General features: G+C 56.9%; 1 protein-coding gene across 2 annotated transcripts in view; it reads right to left on the bottom strand.

The window, feature by feature from the left end:
- VIPR1 (vasoactive intestinal peptide receptor 1) overlaps positions 1-17,062 on the bottom strand; it is a 30,800-nt gene that overhangs the window by 13,408 nt on the left and 330 nt on the right. For both annotated transcript variants that reach the window (XM_017540979.2, XM_017540980.2), the window contains exons 2-3: positions 7,787-7,892; positions 3,030-3,137 (exon numbers count right to left, since the gene is read on the bottom strand). In XM_017540979.2, coding sequence (XP_017396468.1) covers positions 3,030-3,137; positions 7,787-7,892 — 214 coding nt within the window. The remainder of the gene's footprint in view (positions 1-3,029; positions 3,138-7,786; positions 7,893-17,062) is intronic.

Raw genomic sequence — 17,062 nt, 5'->3', positions numbered from 1 at the left:
CAGCACTCCTCATCTCCCCTGGATTAGGTAGGACCCCTGCTTTCCTGCCAGCTCCCCACCCTGAGGCAGGTGGAAGGGTCATGCTAACACCCAGACCTGACCATGGCACTCTCCTGCTGATTCCCTGCCATGATGCCCCATCCCAGCCAGCAAGGATGAGCTTCTTAGGCTGGCGGCAAGGTTTTCTTATTTACAGCATCATGAGCAGGTGGCGGGGGAGGGGAAGTAGCCCACAGACCCCACAAACACGGTAAACATAGACCATACATTGAATTTTCTCAGCCAGAATGGTTCTCCCATTTTTATTCTAAAAAAAGTCTCTTCAAATATTTGAAGCGAGAAACACAGATGAAAGATATGCAGACTACAAATCAAGGAAGTACATGCCTGTAATCCCAGCACTTTGGGAGGCTGAGGTGGGAGGATCATGCTGTCAGGAGTTCGAGAACAGCTTGGCCAACACAGTGAAACCCCGTCGCTTCTAAAGATACAAAAATTAGCTGGGTGTGGTGGCGGGCACCTGTCCTCCCGGCTACTTGGGAGGCTGAGGCAGGAGAATCGCTCGAACCCAGGAGACGGAGGTTGCCGTGAACCAAGATGGTGCCACTGCACTCCAGCCTGGGCGAAGAGCGAGACTCCATCTCAAACAATAAAAACAAAAGTAAAGAAGTGAGCCACCATGCACATTTTGGTGCTTTAGTGCGCCTGGCGAAACGCCCTCCTTCAGTATTTCATCCAGCCTAGGTAGATGACTTTTGTCTAACTCTCCACAGAATTTGTATCTTCCTTCTGTAAGCTTTCTCTGGCTTTCCCTGTGGAACCAGGTCCCTTCCGGGGCATGCCTCTTCCCAGTCCTGCTATCTAAAAGGGTGTGAGCTGGTGCTCACCTCACCCCTGCCCCACCCTCACAAACCTTCCTCTCTGGAATTTGAGATCGGCTGCCTACACCTTCTTCATCTACTTGCTCAGGAGAACACTCTCTTTTTTCTGTTTTCAGTCCTGAATCTCAGTCTCCTATTTCTCTCCACCATTCCTAGGGACCAGGCCCACGGAGTACAGCTGTGTGAGTTGTTCACTGCACAAGGGCATCTGGCCGGCAGGAATATTCTGCTTGCACTGGGTAGGCTCTAGTGAGAGGTCATCTCTGCCTGAGGAAGGGCTGCCTTTTTATTGTCAGTCCAAAGGCACCACAGGCCCCATTGATGCCGGCAGCCCCAGGGTTAGTCAGATCGTGGGCGGGAGTCTAGGTCCTCAAGGGAAGGAGCTGCCCTGACACGTTCCAGCAGGGACAGAAGGAAGCGCCATGGGCAGGAATGCAGTTAGCGTCAGGGAGAAAGGCAATGAGCTGGTGCTCCCAGGGGCCAGAGAGAAGGCGGGTTTCCAGGCTCAGTGACGGGGTGCACCGTGAGGCTGGCCCGAGGAGCTCCCCTCTTATCTGCCCAGGCACCGGGTGTCCCTGGAGGAGGCAGCTGGAGCCAGGTGGGTGCCGCCTGGAATACGGCATGGCTGTGACCCCCCGGACTCCTCAGGAGGGCTTCAAGGTCTGTCTTTCCCCACTGAGGTCACAACACCAGGCACTGGGGGCACACTGGCCACCCCAAAGAGACCCTGGGGACTACTGCCATCCCCACTTCACAAACAGGGAACCGGGTCCGGGGGCACACTGGCCACCCCAAAGAGACCCTGGGCACTACTGCCATCCCCACTTCACAAACAGGGAACCGGGTCCAGGGAGGAGAAGGCCACCCGGAGTGGGGGACACCTGGGTTTTCTGCTGGCTCTCTGAATGATTATCTGGGTTCTGCTCCTCGTGAGGCCTCCTCCCCCAGGCCTGCTTCTCCCTCCGTGTTCCCCCTAGTCTTGTGGTCTTCCACGGCTCATTACACCCGAGCCTAGGCAGGGCCTGCTGGATTCCTCCCTGGCCTCCCTGACTCCCATCCACTCCCACAGAGCTCACTCCCTGAATTCTAACCATCAGCATTTCCTGCCTGCCTTTCACACCTAGAAACCGGTTAGAAGTTAAAAGCCTAACTTGGACGTCGTCGGCCGCCTGCTTAAAGCCCCCCACTTCTTGCCGGGCTCAGGAGGAAACTCAAATCTTCGCCTCCGTCCCCGAGGCCCTGCGTGGTCTGGCCTCGGCCCGCCTGTGCCTCCCTTCCCGGCCTCCTTCCCTCCCTCCGGCGTTCTCTCTGCTCCGGCCACTCTGGCCGTCACCGAGCTCCCTTGGGTGCTCATTCCACAGGCTGTTGATTCTCTGTCTTAATTACCCGCAATCTGGGATCTCTACCTGGTGGCGCGTGCTCACCGGCAGGCCTTCAGATTGCAGCTGAGGAACCGGCTCCTCAGAGAGGGGCTGCTGGTGAAGCCCTGCCTTAAGCGGGACCCACACCCCTCATTCCCTCGTCCGGCACTTTCATTCTTGACGATGCACCTGTCTGTCTTCCACATGCCTCTCCAGTTACAGCGCCAGCAGCCCCGGGCTGTCTGATCCTCTCCCGACTGTCTGTCCAGCCCAGTGCCTGGCACACTGCGGGGCGTTCCATTCACTGCACAGAAGAATGACTGAATCTATACTGTAAATCTCTGTAATGACTCACTAGCGAGAAAGGCCACATGCTCGAGAGGCTCCCCTTTTCTCTTCTGCCTCATCCATGACCAGGCCTGTAAGCAAAGTCGTGTGGTGACTTCTCGGAGCCCGAGAGGTCATCGGCTCCAGGCATCATGAATCACGACCAGCCCAAGATAACAGAGCTGCGGGAGCCATAATGCAGTCAACTACCTGTCAGTCAATCAGTTATCAATGGCTGAGCAAATATTTAGTGAGCCTTGCCTACATGCTTATCTTCACGTGAAGAGCTAATCCAATCCCACGGGCTCTTTAGAGACCCAGCACCGTTGCCTCTCTGCCAGGGGTCCCTCGGATTGCTCCAGCCCGTCTGACCCCTTTCCTTGGCCTTTCCACTTCCTGAGAGGTGAGTCCCCACTGCAGCTGGCCCACTCACGTCACCTCTTCCGCCCGGCGCTCTTACCTTGAATGGGGGAGAAGAGCTTGAAGATGAGGGGACAGGCCAAGACAACAACCTGGCCCCGGGGGGTGGCCGGCCAGCAGGTGAGGTTGTCCCACATCTTGCCACAGCCTGTGGGGGAAGGCAGAGGACACATGGGTCAGCAGGTGCAGCTGCCCCCAGCGCCAGGGCCTGAGCCCAAAGGCACCCACTCTCGTCCTCCTTCTGCCAGGCTCCCACCTCAAGGGGCCTCCATTCTGAGAGGGGAGGCACAGCCCTGCCCAGACCGCACGGGGCCCGTCCCGATGGAGGCAGGAAGGAGGCCTGACCCCAGTTCCTTCATCCTTGGTTCCTTCGTTCAAGACTCTGTTATGAATATCAGCAAACACTTACATAACCTTTGCATGCGCCAGGCTCTGTTCTGACCACTTTAGATGAATAACTTATGCAAAGCTTCCATTTCGAAGATGAGGAAGTGGAGGCAGAGTCCTTAGTGAGGATGGGGTGTGCCTGGGGATGCCGGTGGGGTTTTGATTGTTCCAGCAACTGGGGGGCCTCACTGGCATCTGACTGGCAGCCACCAGACATGCCAGACCGGCAGCTCCTGCACTCTGCACAGGGATGAATTTTCTCACATTCTGCATGGCTTCCAGATGAGCCACCGGGCATTCGTATAGATGAAAACCTTTTGTAACGAACACAGCCTGGACTCTTACACCATTTTACATATAAACACAAGCCATTTAGGTTAGTGTTGATTTGTTGAGACGCAGTCTTGCTCTGTTGCCCAGGCTGGAGTGCAGTGGTGCAATTTCAGCTCACTGCAACTTCTGCCTTCCTGGGTCAAGTAATTCTCCTGCCTCAGCCTCCTCAGTGACTGGGACTACAGACCCACGCCACCACACCCAGCTAATTTTTGCATTTTTTGTAGAGATGGGTTTTCACCAAGTTGGCCAGGCTGGTCTTGAACTCCTGACCTCCAGTGATCTGCCTGCCTCAGCCTCCCAGATTGCTGGGATTATAGGTGTGAGCCACACGCCCGGCCCCACCTAGTTTTTGAACAACACAGACTCCCTTAGCTCGGTCGGATGGTGAATTGTGATGGAGAACAGGCAGGGAGCAGGTTCAGGGGAGCCTGAACAGTAGCTTCGTTGTCTGCCACAGCTCTCAGAGCCTGGCCAGGGCAAGGTCCGCAGTGGGGTCTCCAGGGGTCTGCTTTAATAGGCACAGGCAAATTCCGTCGTTCATTCTGCTCAGGAGCTGCACGCCCCTGAGGGACTAGGACTGCCATGGACCCTCCTGCAGTTATGCAGGAGGCTTAACTGTCTCTTTGCCATCCTGCCAGTCCCATAGATTTGCTCAGAAAACCCAACCCCTGGGCCAAAGTCAACGCCAGCTGGGCCAAGTCCAGCCCAGCCCAGCTCAGGTCCGAAAGTTCCCGAGTTCCCAAGAAGGGGGTCTGGGTAGAGGAGGTGGAGGGATGTCCTTACTTGGGGAAGATCCTGCGGACTCTGTGCATTGGAGCAGGCTGGCCACAGCGAGCGGCACCTTCTGGGGCGGCAGCAGTCTGGCCGCACCTGTGGCCGAAGGCTGAGGAGGATACTTGGGCCCCCAGGGCCTGGCGGGACACTGCAGCCTCCGTTGCTCATGGAGTGCTTCCCCCCAGCCTGGCTTGAGGGCTCTTGTGGCCTCAAGTTAGCTGCCAGTCCCTCTTCCGTTCTGGGCCAGCCTCTCTGAAGGCCGAGTAGGGGCACTTCAGGTCAGTCAAACCCTGCTGGGGGTTCAAGACCCTGTTATGAATATCAGCAAATGCTTACATAACCTTTGCAAGCGCCAGGCTCTGTTCTGACCGCTTTAGATGAATAACTTATGCAAAGCTTCCATTTCGCAGATGAGGAAGTGGAGGCAGAGCCCACTCCAGCCACGGTGCTGGTGAGAGGTTTGGTTGTTCACACATTCCCTCTCGTCCTGGTTGGAAGGGCTGCTGTCATTTCTCGGGGAACTGGGTTGCTGCTGGACTTTGTTTACCCCTCTCTGACAGCGCTGGGCATATCCTGTTATGTAGGCTGGCTACTGTGTCTGGGTCCCTGCCAGACTTTGGGCTCTGCAAACCTCTGCTGCCAGTACAGGCCAGGGAGTGAACCCGGGGCTGCGCCTCTGGCCCCGGGCTCTGCTTCACTGCGGTGGGACAGAAGAGAGGAAACCAGGCCCTGCCCTTGAGGAGGCTACACTTGGCCTCAAGGAATCTCAGCACAACCAAGGCTGGGCCGGGAACTGGTGCTGGGGTGTGGGGCAGCTGGCGGGGCAGGGGAGCAGGGAGGGGAGGCCAGTATGAGGGGCGTGGCTGGAGAAGCAGGGACAGGGGACAGCCATGGATATACCTGGTGCCTGGAACGGCCTGTTGTCCTGGGCTGGGAACTGGGAGTATTTCCTCTGTGCATGGCCTAACGAGGCTCCGCAGGTCCCATCCCACAAGTCACCAGGCCTACAGAAATTCCGGGCCCAGGCTGGCTATGTATGCCCACGGGTGGACTGTGACCCCACAGGAAAACCCAACCCAGAGCCTGGGGTCAGGGATGGTGAGGCAAGTGAGGTGGGGCCTCTGCTGCGCTATGTTGTGGATTTGTGTGCACACAGAGATACACACACCGACATGTCCACGCCGGTACATGGAACGCCAGGTGCACAAATATGCACGCAAGTACACTTGCACACGGAACACAGACAGGAAACAACAGAAAGACCATAGAAAGCCACTCTCTGTGCAAATGGACAGACAGACACCCAGCTCACAGAGACAGATCTGCAGAGACAGACAGGTCTGGGTGTGCTGACATCACGCTGATAGACACGGCCACCGGGCAGACACATCCAGGCACATCCAGAGATGGCAAGTGTCCAGGCTTCAACAGACACACGCTTCTGACTCACAAAGATACTCAGAGTCAGACGCAGAGCTATAGACCCCAGAGGCACAGGCGCAGCGCCCCACACAAGGCCACGGGTGGACCCACGGCCACAACCCACACCGGCCCTTGTCTGCATCCCAGCCTGGCTGCTGGTGACAGGGTGTTGGCACTCCATAGGCACACTGTGCCAGCAGTGACCTCATCGGAATCATGAGGGTGGCCTGCCCCAGGCCTGGCAGGTGTGCCTGTCTGCACCTGGGCCTGGCTCCCTGCACTGGTGGCGTGGGCGGGGCCTGCAGGTAGTGGGCAGGGCCAGCCACCCCGTGACCCATGCCTCGGTCTCTGGGCCCTAGAGTCAAAGCGCTGTCCTGCTTTGAGACCAGGGTTGGCGAGGCCCGTCCGTGAGGCTATACATACTCACTTGCAGAGCAGGAGGCAGGCAGCCGGGGCACCAAGGCCAAGAAGAGGGAGCTGGAAGGGGGACTAGGGAGCCAGGAAGACGTAAAGATGCTCCCTGCCCCTGAGCAAGGCTGTTACACAACTGGAGGCTCTGCCTCGGGGAGAGGGGATGGCCTGCGATGATGCCCGGACCAGGCACGGCCGCCTCACTGCCTCCAGCCCAGACGTGCCAGGCCGCCCTCCCTGGCAGTGAGACTGGAAACTGACAGTCATGCCCCGCTCCTTATGAGAAGCCTGCCTCGGCGCCTCCCACCTTTCCGGCCTGTTTCCCCAAACCTGTTCCCCCTTCCAAGTCTAGGTCAAGTGCTGCCAAGGAATTCCGCCCATTCGAACCTGGGCTGCTGAGCCGAAAGGAGGGTGCTGTCACCTGCACTGACAGCCCCACTGTCCAGTCTAGCGAGCTGGGCACGCTCTTCACACTGCCAGGTGGAGCCCCCCCCCCCCGAGGAGTGGCTGGGCCCTCATGTGCTCAGCCGCTGGGCCTGACCTCGACTCATCAGCCGAACAGTGAGCCGACGGTTCACTGACCACTCAGGGTGGGTTGGGATGGGGAGCCCAGTGTGTGTGCCTGTATATGTATGCTTAGGGGCTGGGCCTGCCTGTGTGTGTGTGTGTGTGTGTGTGTGTGTTTGTGTGTGTGTCTGTGTGTGTGAGTTTGTGTGTGTGTGTGAGTTTGTGTGTGTCTGTGTTTGTGTGTGTGTGTGTGTGAGAGTTTGTGTGTGTGTGTGTGTGTTTGTGTGTGTGGTCACTGTTAGTCCTCTGGGTGTGGCAGAGCCTGAGCCTGGGGTTGAGAGGGAGGAGCGGGCCTCAGTTTCCAGCCTGACGAGTCCCTGTGGTGAGGTCTTACATCTGTGCAGACACAACTCCTGCCCCTTCTTGCTCTGGATCACCAAGATGGCTTTGAGCTTACATGCGGTCCCTGTGGAGGTCACATATTGTGACTGAATGTCCCCTCTTCTTCCCCGGAGATGCAGTACAATGTTCTGATCCTGGAGTGTGGTATTTTGGGGCTAGTTCTCCCCGTGCCAGCTCTAGGGGTTCCCTGCACCTGCTCACAGGCCCCCACCACGCAGCACCCTGGCCTCACGTCCTGGGTGGGTAGCAGCCATGGACATCTTCCTTTTCCTGGAGTAGAGGGCTAAGGGACCCCCAAAGGCAGAGTTGGCTCCATGTACTTTTCAGAGCCCCAGCTTAGTATGCCCTCCTCAGCCTGGTTGGGGGTTCCCCAGGCCTAGGGTGGGGTGATGGGAAAGTGAAGTCCTGTTAGCCCCTTTCTTCTTCCATCTGGCTCCCCAACCTCTCATCACCATCATCCAACAAATATGGAATGGACGTGACTTGGATCCCAGACGCGACATGAGGAAACTCGGGCGTTTGGGGGCGCGCAGCCCGTCTCTGCTCGTGGGGCCTCACCTGCTGTCTCATTCTCCAGCTCGGCCTCCTCCATGCACTGCTTCTGTTGCACCTCGATCATCTGCAGATAGTCACACTCCTGCTGCAGCCTGGCCGCCCGGCCGCCCTGGGGACAGAGACAGGAAGGGCCGATAGCCTCGTCCACAGACTCAGGAGCAGCAGGCCCATCCCCACGCTGCACCTCTCCTGGAGGAGGTCCCAGTCCCAGTGCAGGCCAATCCAACCCCAGACTGAAACCGGAGCCTGACCTGAATCTCCCCCAACCTGCTGTCATTGTCCCAGCCTGGGTGGGCCCTGAGGACCCTGCCACGGCTCCTTGCTGGCTCCCCCAACAGTGCTGCAGCTGTGACAGCTTCGTCTCTTTGTGGGTGGCACAGCCCCAGACAGCGGTAAGAGGGCGTCCCCTTGGAGGCCGGAGCTGCCTCTGGACTTGGCCACTCTCCAGCTTGGCTTGAGTGTCCTCTGTCCCTCTCTCGGCTTCCCCGGTGAGGGGCCAGCTCATGCCACTACTCTGTTTTGTGGAGCTGGATCCTGGCCTCTGGTTCTCAGGGCCAGGCCTGGGAAGAATCCAGACGTCTAGCTGATTTTCCAGCCCTGTCATTCCAGCGTCCTGTGCTCAGTCCCCGGGTCACCAGGCTGGGAAGGAGGCTGTGGCCTTCCTTGCCCAGACCTCACCTGCCCCCTTTTCGGTCTCTAATTCAAGCTATACCAGATCTGCTGAGGGTGGGGAGGTTTAAGGAAGTAAGAGAGCCCCTCAAGGACCCCAGCAGGCTCCCTCGGGCTCTGGAAGACGGAGCTGAGGGTGGGGAGGTTTAAGGAAGTAAGAGAGCCCCTCGAGGACCCCAGCAGGCTCCCTCGGGCTCTGGAAGACGGAGAGAAGGGATGGGAAAGCCCAAGCTTCCCCTCTGCCCTCCCTAACCCTGGCCTGGGATCAGGGTCAGGCCAGTGTGAAGGGACGCTGACCTAGGGGAAGACATGTGGGTGGGGTGATGGATGTCTAGGAGCAGCCAGGAAAAACAGGTCGTGGGAGCTCCTAGTGGGTTAGGGTGGGTGAAGGCCTCCGCGGAGGAAGCGTTGGGCTGGCAGCAGCTTCTGTGTCTGTGGCTTTGGAAGAGTGGCTGCTGGCCCCGGCAACCCCACACCAGTTTCCCCATCTCTGCCTGGGGAGGAGAATGCCAGTTTCTACCAGGGCCATAGGAGAGTCCAGCGAGACTCCAGAATCGGACATTCTCAGCATCTCTTCCAACTTGTCCCTCCCACCCTGCGACAGAGTCCTTGCCTTCCTGGGCCTCAGTTTCTCTGTAAGCTATATGGGCCTCAATCACCTCCCCTGCTGACTTAGAGGTTTCTTGAATGGATCTGTGGGAAGAACATAGGTGGGAGGGCCTTCCTTTAAGGGGGTCCCTCCTGGCCTGCAGGCACCAAAGTGCTTAGTACTTTGACCACTGTTCTAAGTAAATCAGCTCCATTTACGGGGATGTGCATCCCCGCTGGCAGCCAGCAATCCATCGCTGTGGAGGGAGAGGGGCCCAGGCTGGAGCGGCTGACTCAGTGCCTGAGGGTGCGCACCACGCCCCTCCACCCAGGCAGCTCTCGTTCCTGCCGAGGGCTCTGTGGTGGGGCCTCTGTCTCACAGGCCACCTGGAGTCCAGCCCTCCCAGAAGCAGCTAGCACCAGGGTCGGGCTTGCCCAGGTCCAGGGAGGGCCTCCATCTCCAGGACTCCTTTAGATTCCCCAGCGTCCAGACCCTGCCTGCCTGCGTGCCATTGCCCTGGAAGCCGCACGTGAACATGAGATCCATTTTGCACCTTTACCAGCCAACGGGGGTAAGGACAGTAGCTGGTAAGTCATTCACAACTTACTGAAAGTAACACAGTGGTGTGATGGAGCTTGATGCAGTTATTGATATAACTGTTAGGAGACTTCAAGGAAACTGTGTCTGTGGTTCCTTTTTGGGGTCATGTGCTTCCTCTTTCCCATAAGGGTTACTCAGGCTGACATGCTCAAGACATTATGTCTCCAGGGACTTGTGGCTGGTTCATCCTCAAGTATAGGGGGAGGAGTGGCCAGGTCTATCTCAGAGGTGGCTTCTGGAAGAGGAACCTGGGTCCTGGCCACTCTGCCTTGTGTCCCACCATTGGTCTGTCTTGGAGCACCTGTCTCACCAGGGTACCATCCCAACCCCATTTCCCGCCAGCAACAGGGTTCTTTCTACTTTCTGGCCCTTCCCAGCCTCTCCTGATTCTCTTGCCCAGTCTCACCTCTCATCGCCCTGTAATGTGAAAGCAGGACAGATGCAGCGGACACCTGTTGCTTCTGCCTTCCACCCCCTTTACTCTCCCCTTGTGCCATGTGCTTGCCTGTGTCTGGGAAACCACCTCCTTCCCTACCTCTAGTTCACGGAGTTCTGATGGACCCTCTTCCAGGGGACTGACATGTGACCGAGACTTAAGTCACCCAGGGCACTCTCGGCCACAATGCCTGACCCACCGCCCGAGTCAGGCTACTCAGAGCCAGGAGGCTCCCTCCTGGGACTTTGGATTAAGTGATTAAGCAAGTGAATTTGCTTTTTCCCAGTGGACTGGAAGCCTTAAATGAAGCAAGGGCTTGGGCTTCTGCTGACCTCTTGTTGACAAGTGGAACACAGGGATGAAAGCCACACAGCTGAGGCAGAAGAGATGGAGAAAAATCAGGTCCTGTTAACATTGTCTGCGGCTGCGAATGCAGCCATGCCTGAAACCTACAGCTGGCAACGTGAGCTGGTATGGTACCTTTTCTTTACGGCTTGGATCAGCTCGTTTTCTGCCGGTTGCTGTAAACAAAAGCGTTCAGCTTTGCTTTCTGAGGACAGGACAATGGGCACCCTCACTTTCTGGGCCCTCTTAAGCCAGGACTATGGCCACGTAGTTTGCCAATAAATATTTGTCTCCCGATCACCATGGGCGCCAAGGGTTTCTGCCAGCGTCTGCTTGCGACTCTCTGAGGATAGAAGGGTGCTGGGCCAACTTCTCCAGCCAACTCTGCTCCCCCACAGCATGGCCACAGCGCCCTTCCTCAGCGGCAGCTTGGAGAGAAAGGAGGGGTGGGTGCAGGAGCCTGTGGGGCTTATGAAAAAGTGGGTGTGGTCTGGAAGATGAGCTCTGTCTTTGCCACAGTTTAGTTTAGTGCTGAGTCCTATCTGGAGAAGGGTAGAGGAGATGGAGACCCAAAGAGGGACCGGATGTCACCCGGCAAACACACGTTCCCAGATGGGACCTCGGTCTCTGACCACTGGTCTGGACTGCATCAACCCTTCTCCGCAGCCTGGCCTTGGGCCCTCTGGCCAACCATTGCCCTTTGAGGGACCGGGCCAGGGCAGCTCCCTCTAGTCCTTATCACCGAGGAATTCAGGCAGACTTTGGACTTCCTCTCCCACGTACTTATTTCCCTATTCTAAACATCCTCATTATCCCTCTGGGCTCCAGGCACACAGAGAGAGTCAGAAAATTCCCTGGCAGAATATAGCCAAGTCTCCTGATGCCAGGGAAGTGTTCCAGGGTGGGAAACAGCTAGAGTCTGGGATTCCTGCAGAATGGGTATGCTGAACTCATTCTGTAAACGCACGTCACGGAGGATATGTGAATTAGAAGTGGGGTAAGAGCACCCCAGCAACAGAGCAGCGTGCACACAAGCATGGAGGCATGAAGATGCCTAATACGTGCCAGGTTGCGAGAAGCCTGGTGTCGCTGCAGCGAGGAGCTCCGGGGGCATCAGGAGACACGTTGGGAGATGCAGCCTGGGGCGGGACTGGGAAGGACTCGGAATGCCAGTTTTCAAGTGTGAGCTTTCACTCTTAGGCCACGGGGGCCAACAGAGATTTGAAGCAGGAGGCTGAGGATGGGGGATACACATTTCACAAAGATCCCTCAGGTTGCAGGTGGGCTGAAAGCTACTGTACCAGTCCAGGCAGGAACTGATGAACCCTGGCGGGACAGTGGGCATAGAGAGGAGGGGGATAGAGAGGAGGGGGCATGGGGGGTTAGAGAGGAGGGGGCATAGAGAGGAGGGGACATGGGGGGGTTAGAGAGGAGGGGGATGGGGGGCGGGCAGGTAGAATGAACACTTGATTAGTTTCCGTCTCCAACTAGGCCCGGGATTCTCCTGCCAACTCCCTGTCATTCACCTCCCATATCCAGCGAACACCATGGCGTGGGACAGGATGGAGGAGATGCTCTGGACTTCTTGGGTCTTGCCTGGGTTCCTTCTGGGCTTAGGAACTCCTGTCCTAAAGAAGGTGCTGAGAACCCAGCCTGGCCCAAAACTCTCCAGCCTCAGCTCAGCTGCAGCGGCAGGCTCCCTTTAAGCTTACTTTTTGGAGTTCAGTCCAGCACAGGATCCAGTGAGGGGCTGGAGAGAAAGCCCTGCTTTCCTCCCCGTGTGGGGTTACCTGAGACCCGGAGCAAAGGCTGGGTGTGGTGGTGGGGGAGGGGTGAGGACGCTGAGCGCTGTGGCTGTTAGATGCGAGGGGCTCTGGAAGACAGGGTGGGCCCAGCTCAGGCTTATAGGTTGTGTCCAGTCCCCTCAAGGGAAGCCGAGACCGCGAATCAGAAGCCCCAGCCTCATCAGCTGGGGCAGGGGAGCCAAGCAGCACAGCAGGAAACGAGCGTCCCTCTGGGGAGCAGCTGCTCTCTGCGAGGAGCACAGAACCAGCAGACTGGGTAAGGTGAGGCAGGAGAAAGAACTGTCTGCAAACTGCCAAGCCTGGGGAGCCTCCTTGGATGGTTTGTGCTTCTGCGGTTTGTAAAGAGGGCTTTTTAATTCCTTCCCTGCCTGTGACTGTTAGAGGAGGCAGAGGAATGGGGAGCAGAGGACAGGGGACTCAGGAGTGGTTCCGTCCGCCCTCTCCCCCATTACTCCAGCCCCCTACAGAAACCATCTCACACCTCACGACTTATGTGCTCTCCCGGAAGCCCCCCGCTGAAGTCACGGGGTGACAAAGAGACAGGGGGAATGGAGAAGCCAGAGAGAAAACAGTGATTACGGGCACACAGGACAGCAGCCCAGCGACTCGTCCTTGCTGGCTTTTGCATGTGGGTAGGTGAGGATGCGCAGATCTTGTAATTGGGAGGCAGTGGGGAGAGAGGAGAGAAAAGGCGGGAGGAGGGAAGGGCAGGGAGGGAGCGGGTAAAGGACATAGGAAGGTAAGGGGGCTCACAGATCCAGGAGTCACAAAAGAGAGGAGGAACACGCTCCCAGCTTTGCAGAGAGCATGAAAGGAAGTCAGGACTCCAGTTCACTGTGGAGGGCACGAGGGGGCTGCTAGAGTGGTGGCAGTGTGTGGTAGCTTGACTAGGGCGGTGGCGACACAGGTGTACACGTATGTGACAATTCACTGTGCTGTCGATTCAGGTTTGTACATTTTACTAATTTTAAAAGTATCTAAAGTCCCAGGGCGGCATGTGACATGCCATACCCCTCCATGGAAGCCGTGGCCCCTCTTCATGAGGCGACAGAGCCTAGTTCAGACCCAGGCTCCAGAATGAGATTGCCTGCCACTTCCTGGCTGGATGACTCGGGCAGTTTGCTCAACCTCATCTATAAAATGGGACAGGAACAGTAACACCTACTTCTAGAATTGAGGTTGAGGGTCACATGTAAGACACCAGCCAGGCACCAGGGCTGGCCAGCGGCTTAGCAGTGATTGCCAAAGCTGTCGTCCACCTTCGTGCCAGGCTGCCCCTGCTGTCCACACCCAAGCCTAGCCACAGCCGTGGTGCCTTGCGTAACCACGGCAGGCTGAAGGTCCTACCTGCTCACAGGTGCCAGCCGCGCCCACCACAAGGCTCGAGTCTGCCAATTCCCTTCACCCCTGCTGATTTCTCTTCCTGGCATTTTTACACCGCTTCGCCAACAGCCCAAAGCCTCCCCACTGCAAATCCATTTTTTTTTTTTTTTGCCAGTCATACCTCCTCTTGGGGAAGGCTGAGCTCTGGTAGAAGAGTAGACAGAGAACTGCTGCGTGAGTGCTGAGGGAGATGGGGAGACACAGGGATACAGGACCGGTCTCAGGGTGAGAAGAACTTCCGGCCTCTCAGAGCAGTATCAGGACAAGGGCTCCCGTAACTAGCAGAACCCAAGCAGAGACGTTTAGCCTGTCCCATCTAAGGACTCTTCTTGGGAGGTTTCCTTTGGGGCGGCTTCCTTTATTTGCAGAGGATCTCTGCGATGACAGCTAAAGAAGCAGGTGCAGCAGACACAGGCTAAGCATTTAGCTTAAACCCTCTGCTGCTTGATTGTGACCCTGGCCACACCTAGGGGATCGGAGTTTGCAGGACTCAGCTTATAAACAGTCCCTTGGGTGATGCTGGAGCCACCTGCAGAGGGCTGGGCTCCCGCAAAGGCAGCCACACGCTGAGTCCTTAGTACATGGAGGTTGCTTGGTGGCCTCTTCCCCCTCTTCTGGTGACCTGCTGTGCAGGAAGAACTTGTTCTGAAGTTAGGTAGTAGGAGGTACTTCCTGAGAGATATGGGCCACAGGAGAGGGGCTGCACGGAAAGGCTGGGTCCTACCCAGGGGAGCCCAGCCCGAGGCACCCTGCCTTCTCCCCACCAGCTCGCAGGACGGTCCCGCCAGACACAGACGCGAAACTCCGCGAGAAGACTGGGCCCTGGGTAGGGTCACCACCCGTCCTGTGGTGCTGCCTCACCTTCTGGCTGGGGATATTTGAATATTAAGCAATTCCTTTCAATTTTGTTAGGGGTAATGACAGTCTCATAGTTATATAAAAGAATGTCCTTTGGTTTTAGATACGCATTCTGAAATTATTTGGGGTAAAAGGTCAGGAGGTCTATAACTTAAAATACTTCAGCCAAAAAGCAAATGAAGCATATATTAATTGTTAGATGCTAACAACTGTCAAACCTAGGAACTGGGTATTCAGACGTTCATTGTAATATTCTCTCTGCTTATTCACAATAAAAGTAAAAATTTAAAACACTATACACATGGTGGAGAGAGTAAACTGTTTTTTTCTTCTTCAGAAATAGTTTTTTTTTTTTTCTTGAGACGGAATCTCGCTCTGTTGCCAAGCTGGGAGTGCAGTGGTGTGATCTTGGTTCACTGCAACCTCCGCCTCCTGGGTTCAAGCGATTCTCCTGCCTCAGCCTCCAGAGTAGCTGGGACTAGCCTTGTGCTGGGCATTGCCCTGAGCAGCTCTGCTTCTGGATGAGGAGTCCCTGTGCCTGCTGTCCGGGGGACAGGGGCAGGGGCAGTGGGAGCTTGACAGGTGGCCTTGGGGCAGACTTCCTCCTCTGAGACACTGGAGGTTTTCTTTCCTTTTTTTTTTTTTTTTTTTTTTTTTTTTTTTTTTTTTTTTTTTTTTTGCCTCTCTGTTCAGAGACTTCCCCTTCCCAGGCTGAAGTCAGGGCACCATAAACAGGAGTGATAAGGCTTTGGGCTTCAACCTGAACTTTGCAGCTGCCATTTTATGGCTCTGATAACTCCTGGTATCCTCCCTCCTCCGGCACACCGAGTGCAGCTAGAGCAAGATTGCCTGGTGTCCATTCCCTGAGGGAGCGACTGGCAGCTGGTGGGGAGGAGGGAGAAGCAGGGAGGGAAATGGGGACCCCTCACTCCAGCCTGCCCTCACCCAGTCCTGGCTGAGTTCCTTCGCCTCTCTCTGTGGGCCCAGCCCCTGCACTGGGCTGTAATGAACATGTGGGTGTAAGAGACCCCAGCCCCTGACCTCCTAGGACGGTCAGAATAGCCCAGCCTGGGAGGTAGGGTAGGGCTGAAGGGTGGGGTTAGAGGGGAAGGGTTGAGTTGGCTGGAGCAATCAGGGAAGGCTTTCTGGAGGAGATAGAGTTGGGCACTAAAGGAGTAAGCTATGGAAAGACAGGGGGAGGAGCCAGAATTGGGCTGTCTCAGGAAGTACGAAGCAGAAGTGGCCTGGTGTGAAAGGAGGCCTCTCTGAATCCACTCTGCCCCTGGACTCAGAGCCTCCTGGGATGGAGGAATGGGGTGTCAGCAGGGTTGAGAGGGCACAGCTGCTGGTGGGGCCTGGAGGCGTCATGCGAGCTGTGCCAGAGCTGAGGCCCCGGGGACAGAGCTTGGTAAGGCTGTGAGTGCTTAGGAGGTGGGTCTCATGACTATCATGGCGGGGTGAGGGTCTGCTCCTAGGACAGGCAATAAGCTTCCCTCCCCAGGGTGCTCAAGACATCCGCTAGATGGAAACACAGATCCCTGCTCTGGTGGGGGTGTTAGTAAGGGAAGTGACCATGTGCTAGAATGAACTAGAATCGATTCTTCACCCTCTCCCAGCCAACTTGGAGTGGGCATTCAAGGCCCTGCCTAGGCAGCAAGTCTAGAATACTCACGGTCTAGGGTGGGGAGAAAACCAGCCTCTGTCTAGGTCTCACTGGTGGGAGACAGATGTGGCTCTTGTGTCTCTGGACCTCGCTTTGCCTATCTGTAAAATGGGCTTCTGTGGACTCAATGAGTGCTGAGGTCCTCCCTGTTCTACAGTGAGATGACCCATGCATCTCTTGCCTCAATCAGCATCTGCCTCATGGCCTAGGTAAGCCATCCAAAGATACACACAGCACACCCACACATGGGGCACATGGGTACACACATATCAGAGGCATACACGTACCCATGTTGAGAGGAGGCAGAGGTGGGAGGAAGGGGGCAGTGGCTCCTGCTCAGCTCTCTCCACACACAGGCCTGGCTCCTCCTCTCGCACACCACCCCAGCCCCTCACGGCCCACCCGCTTCCACCTTGGGCTCTGGTACCTTTTTGCTCTGCTCGGTGGGAGGGCACAGGGAGAGGTGTGCCTGTCACTCATCTGATCCCAAGAACCCCTTCTCACGTCCTGGGGCACCCAGCACTGGTTCTGCTGCCAACACCCCACAGACACCTCCAGACGGGCACTGCACGCAAGGATGACCCTCACACCCTCCCTTCCACCCGGGGTGTACCAGACCTTCTATCTCAATCGGCCACAGTACCTGACCCTGCAGCCACGCGCCGCCCACCCCACTGCACATCTGCAGCCACTACAGGGAAGCCAAGTCTGGGGCCCGCTCTTCCCCGCTGTCCCTCCACTGAAGCCGAGCCTGTCCCGAGCTGCGCTGGGAGGGGCTGGGAACGACCAATATCCCAACCTTCAAGTCTAGATTCGGTCTGGGGCTGTGGGAGGAGGCGACACGAGGTGCTTGGTGTCCCCTATTCCTCTTACACAGACACGCGCAGACGGCCCGGCTCCCGCCACCGCCTTACTCCCTCCCCAGCCCCCC

This window comes from Cebus imitator, unplaced genomic scaffold (assembly GCF_001604975.1).
Source record: "Cebus imitator isolate Cc_AM_T3 unplaced genomic scaffold, Cebus_imitator-1.0 Scaffold129, whole genome shotgun sequence".
Classification (NCBI taxonomy): domain Eukaryota; kingdom Metazoa; phylum Chordata; class Mammalia; order Primates; family Cebidae; genus Cebus; species Cebus imitator.
The sequence above is the reverse complement of the archived record's forward strand: the minus strand, read 5'-3'. Positions and strand labels throughout refer to the sequence as shown.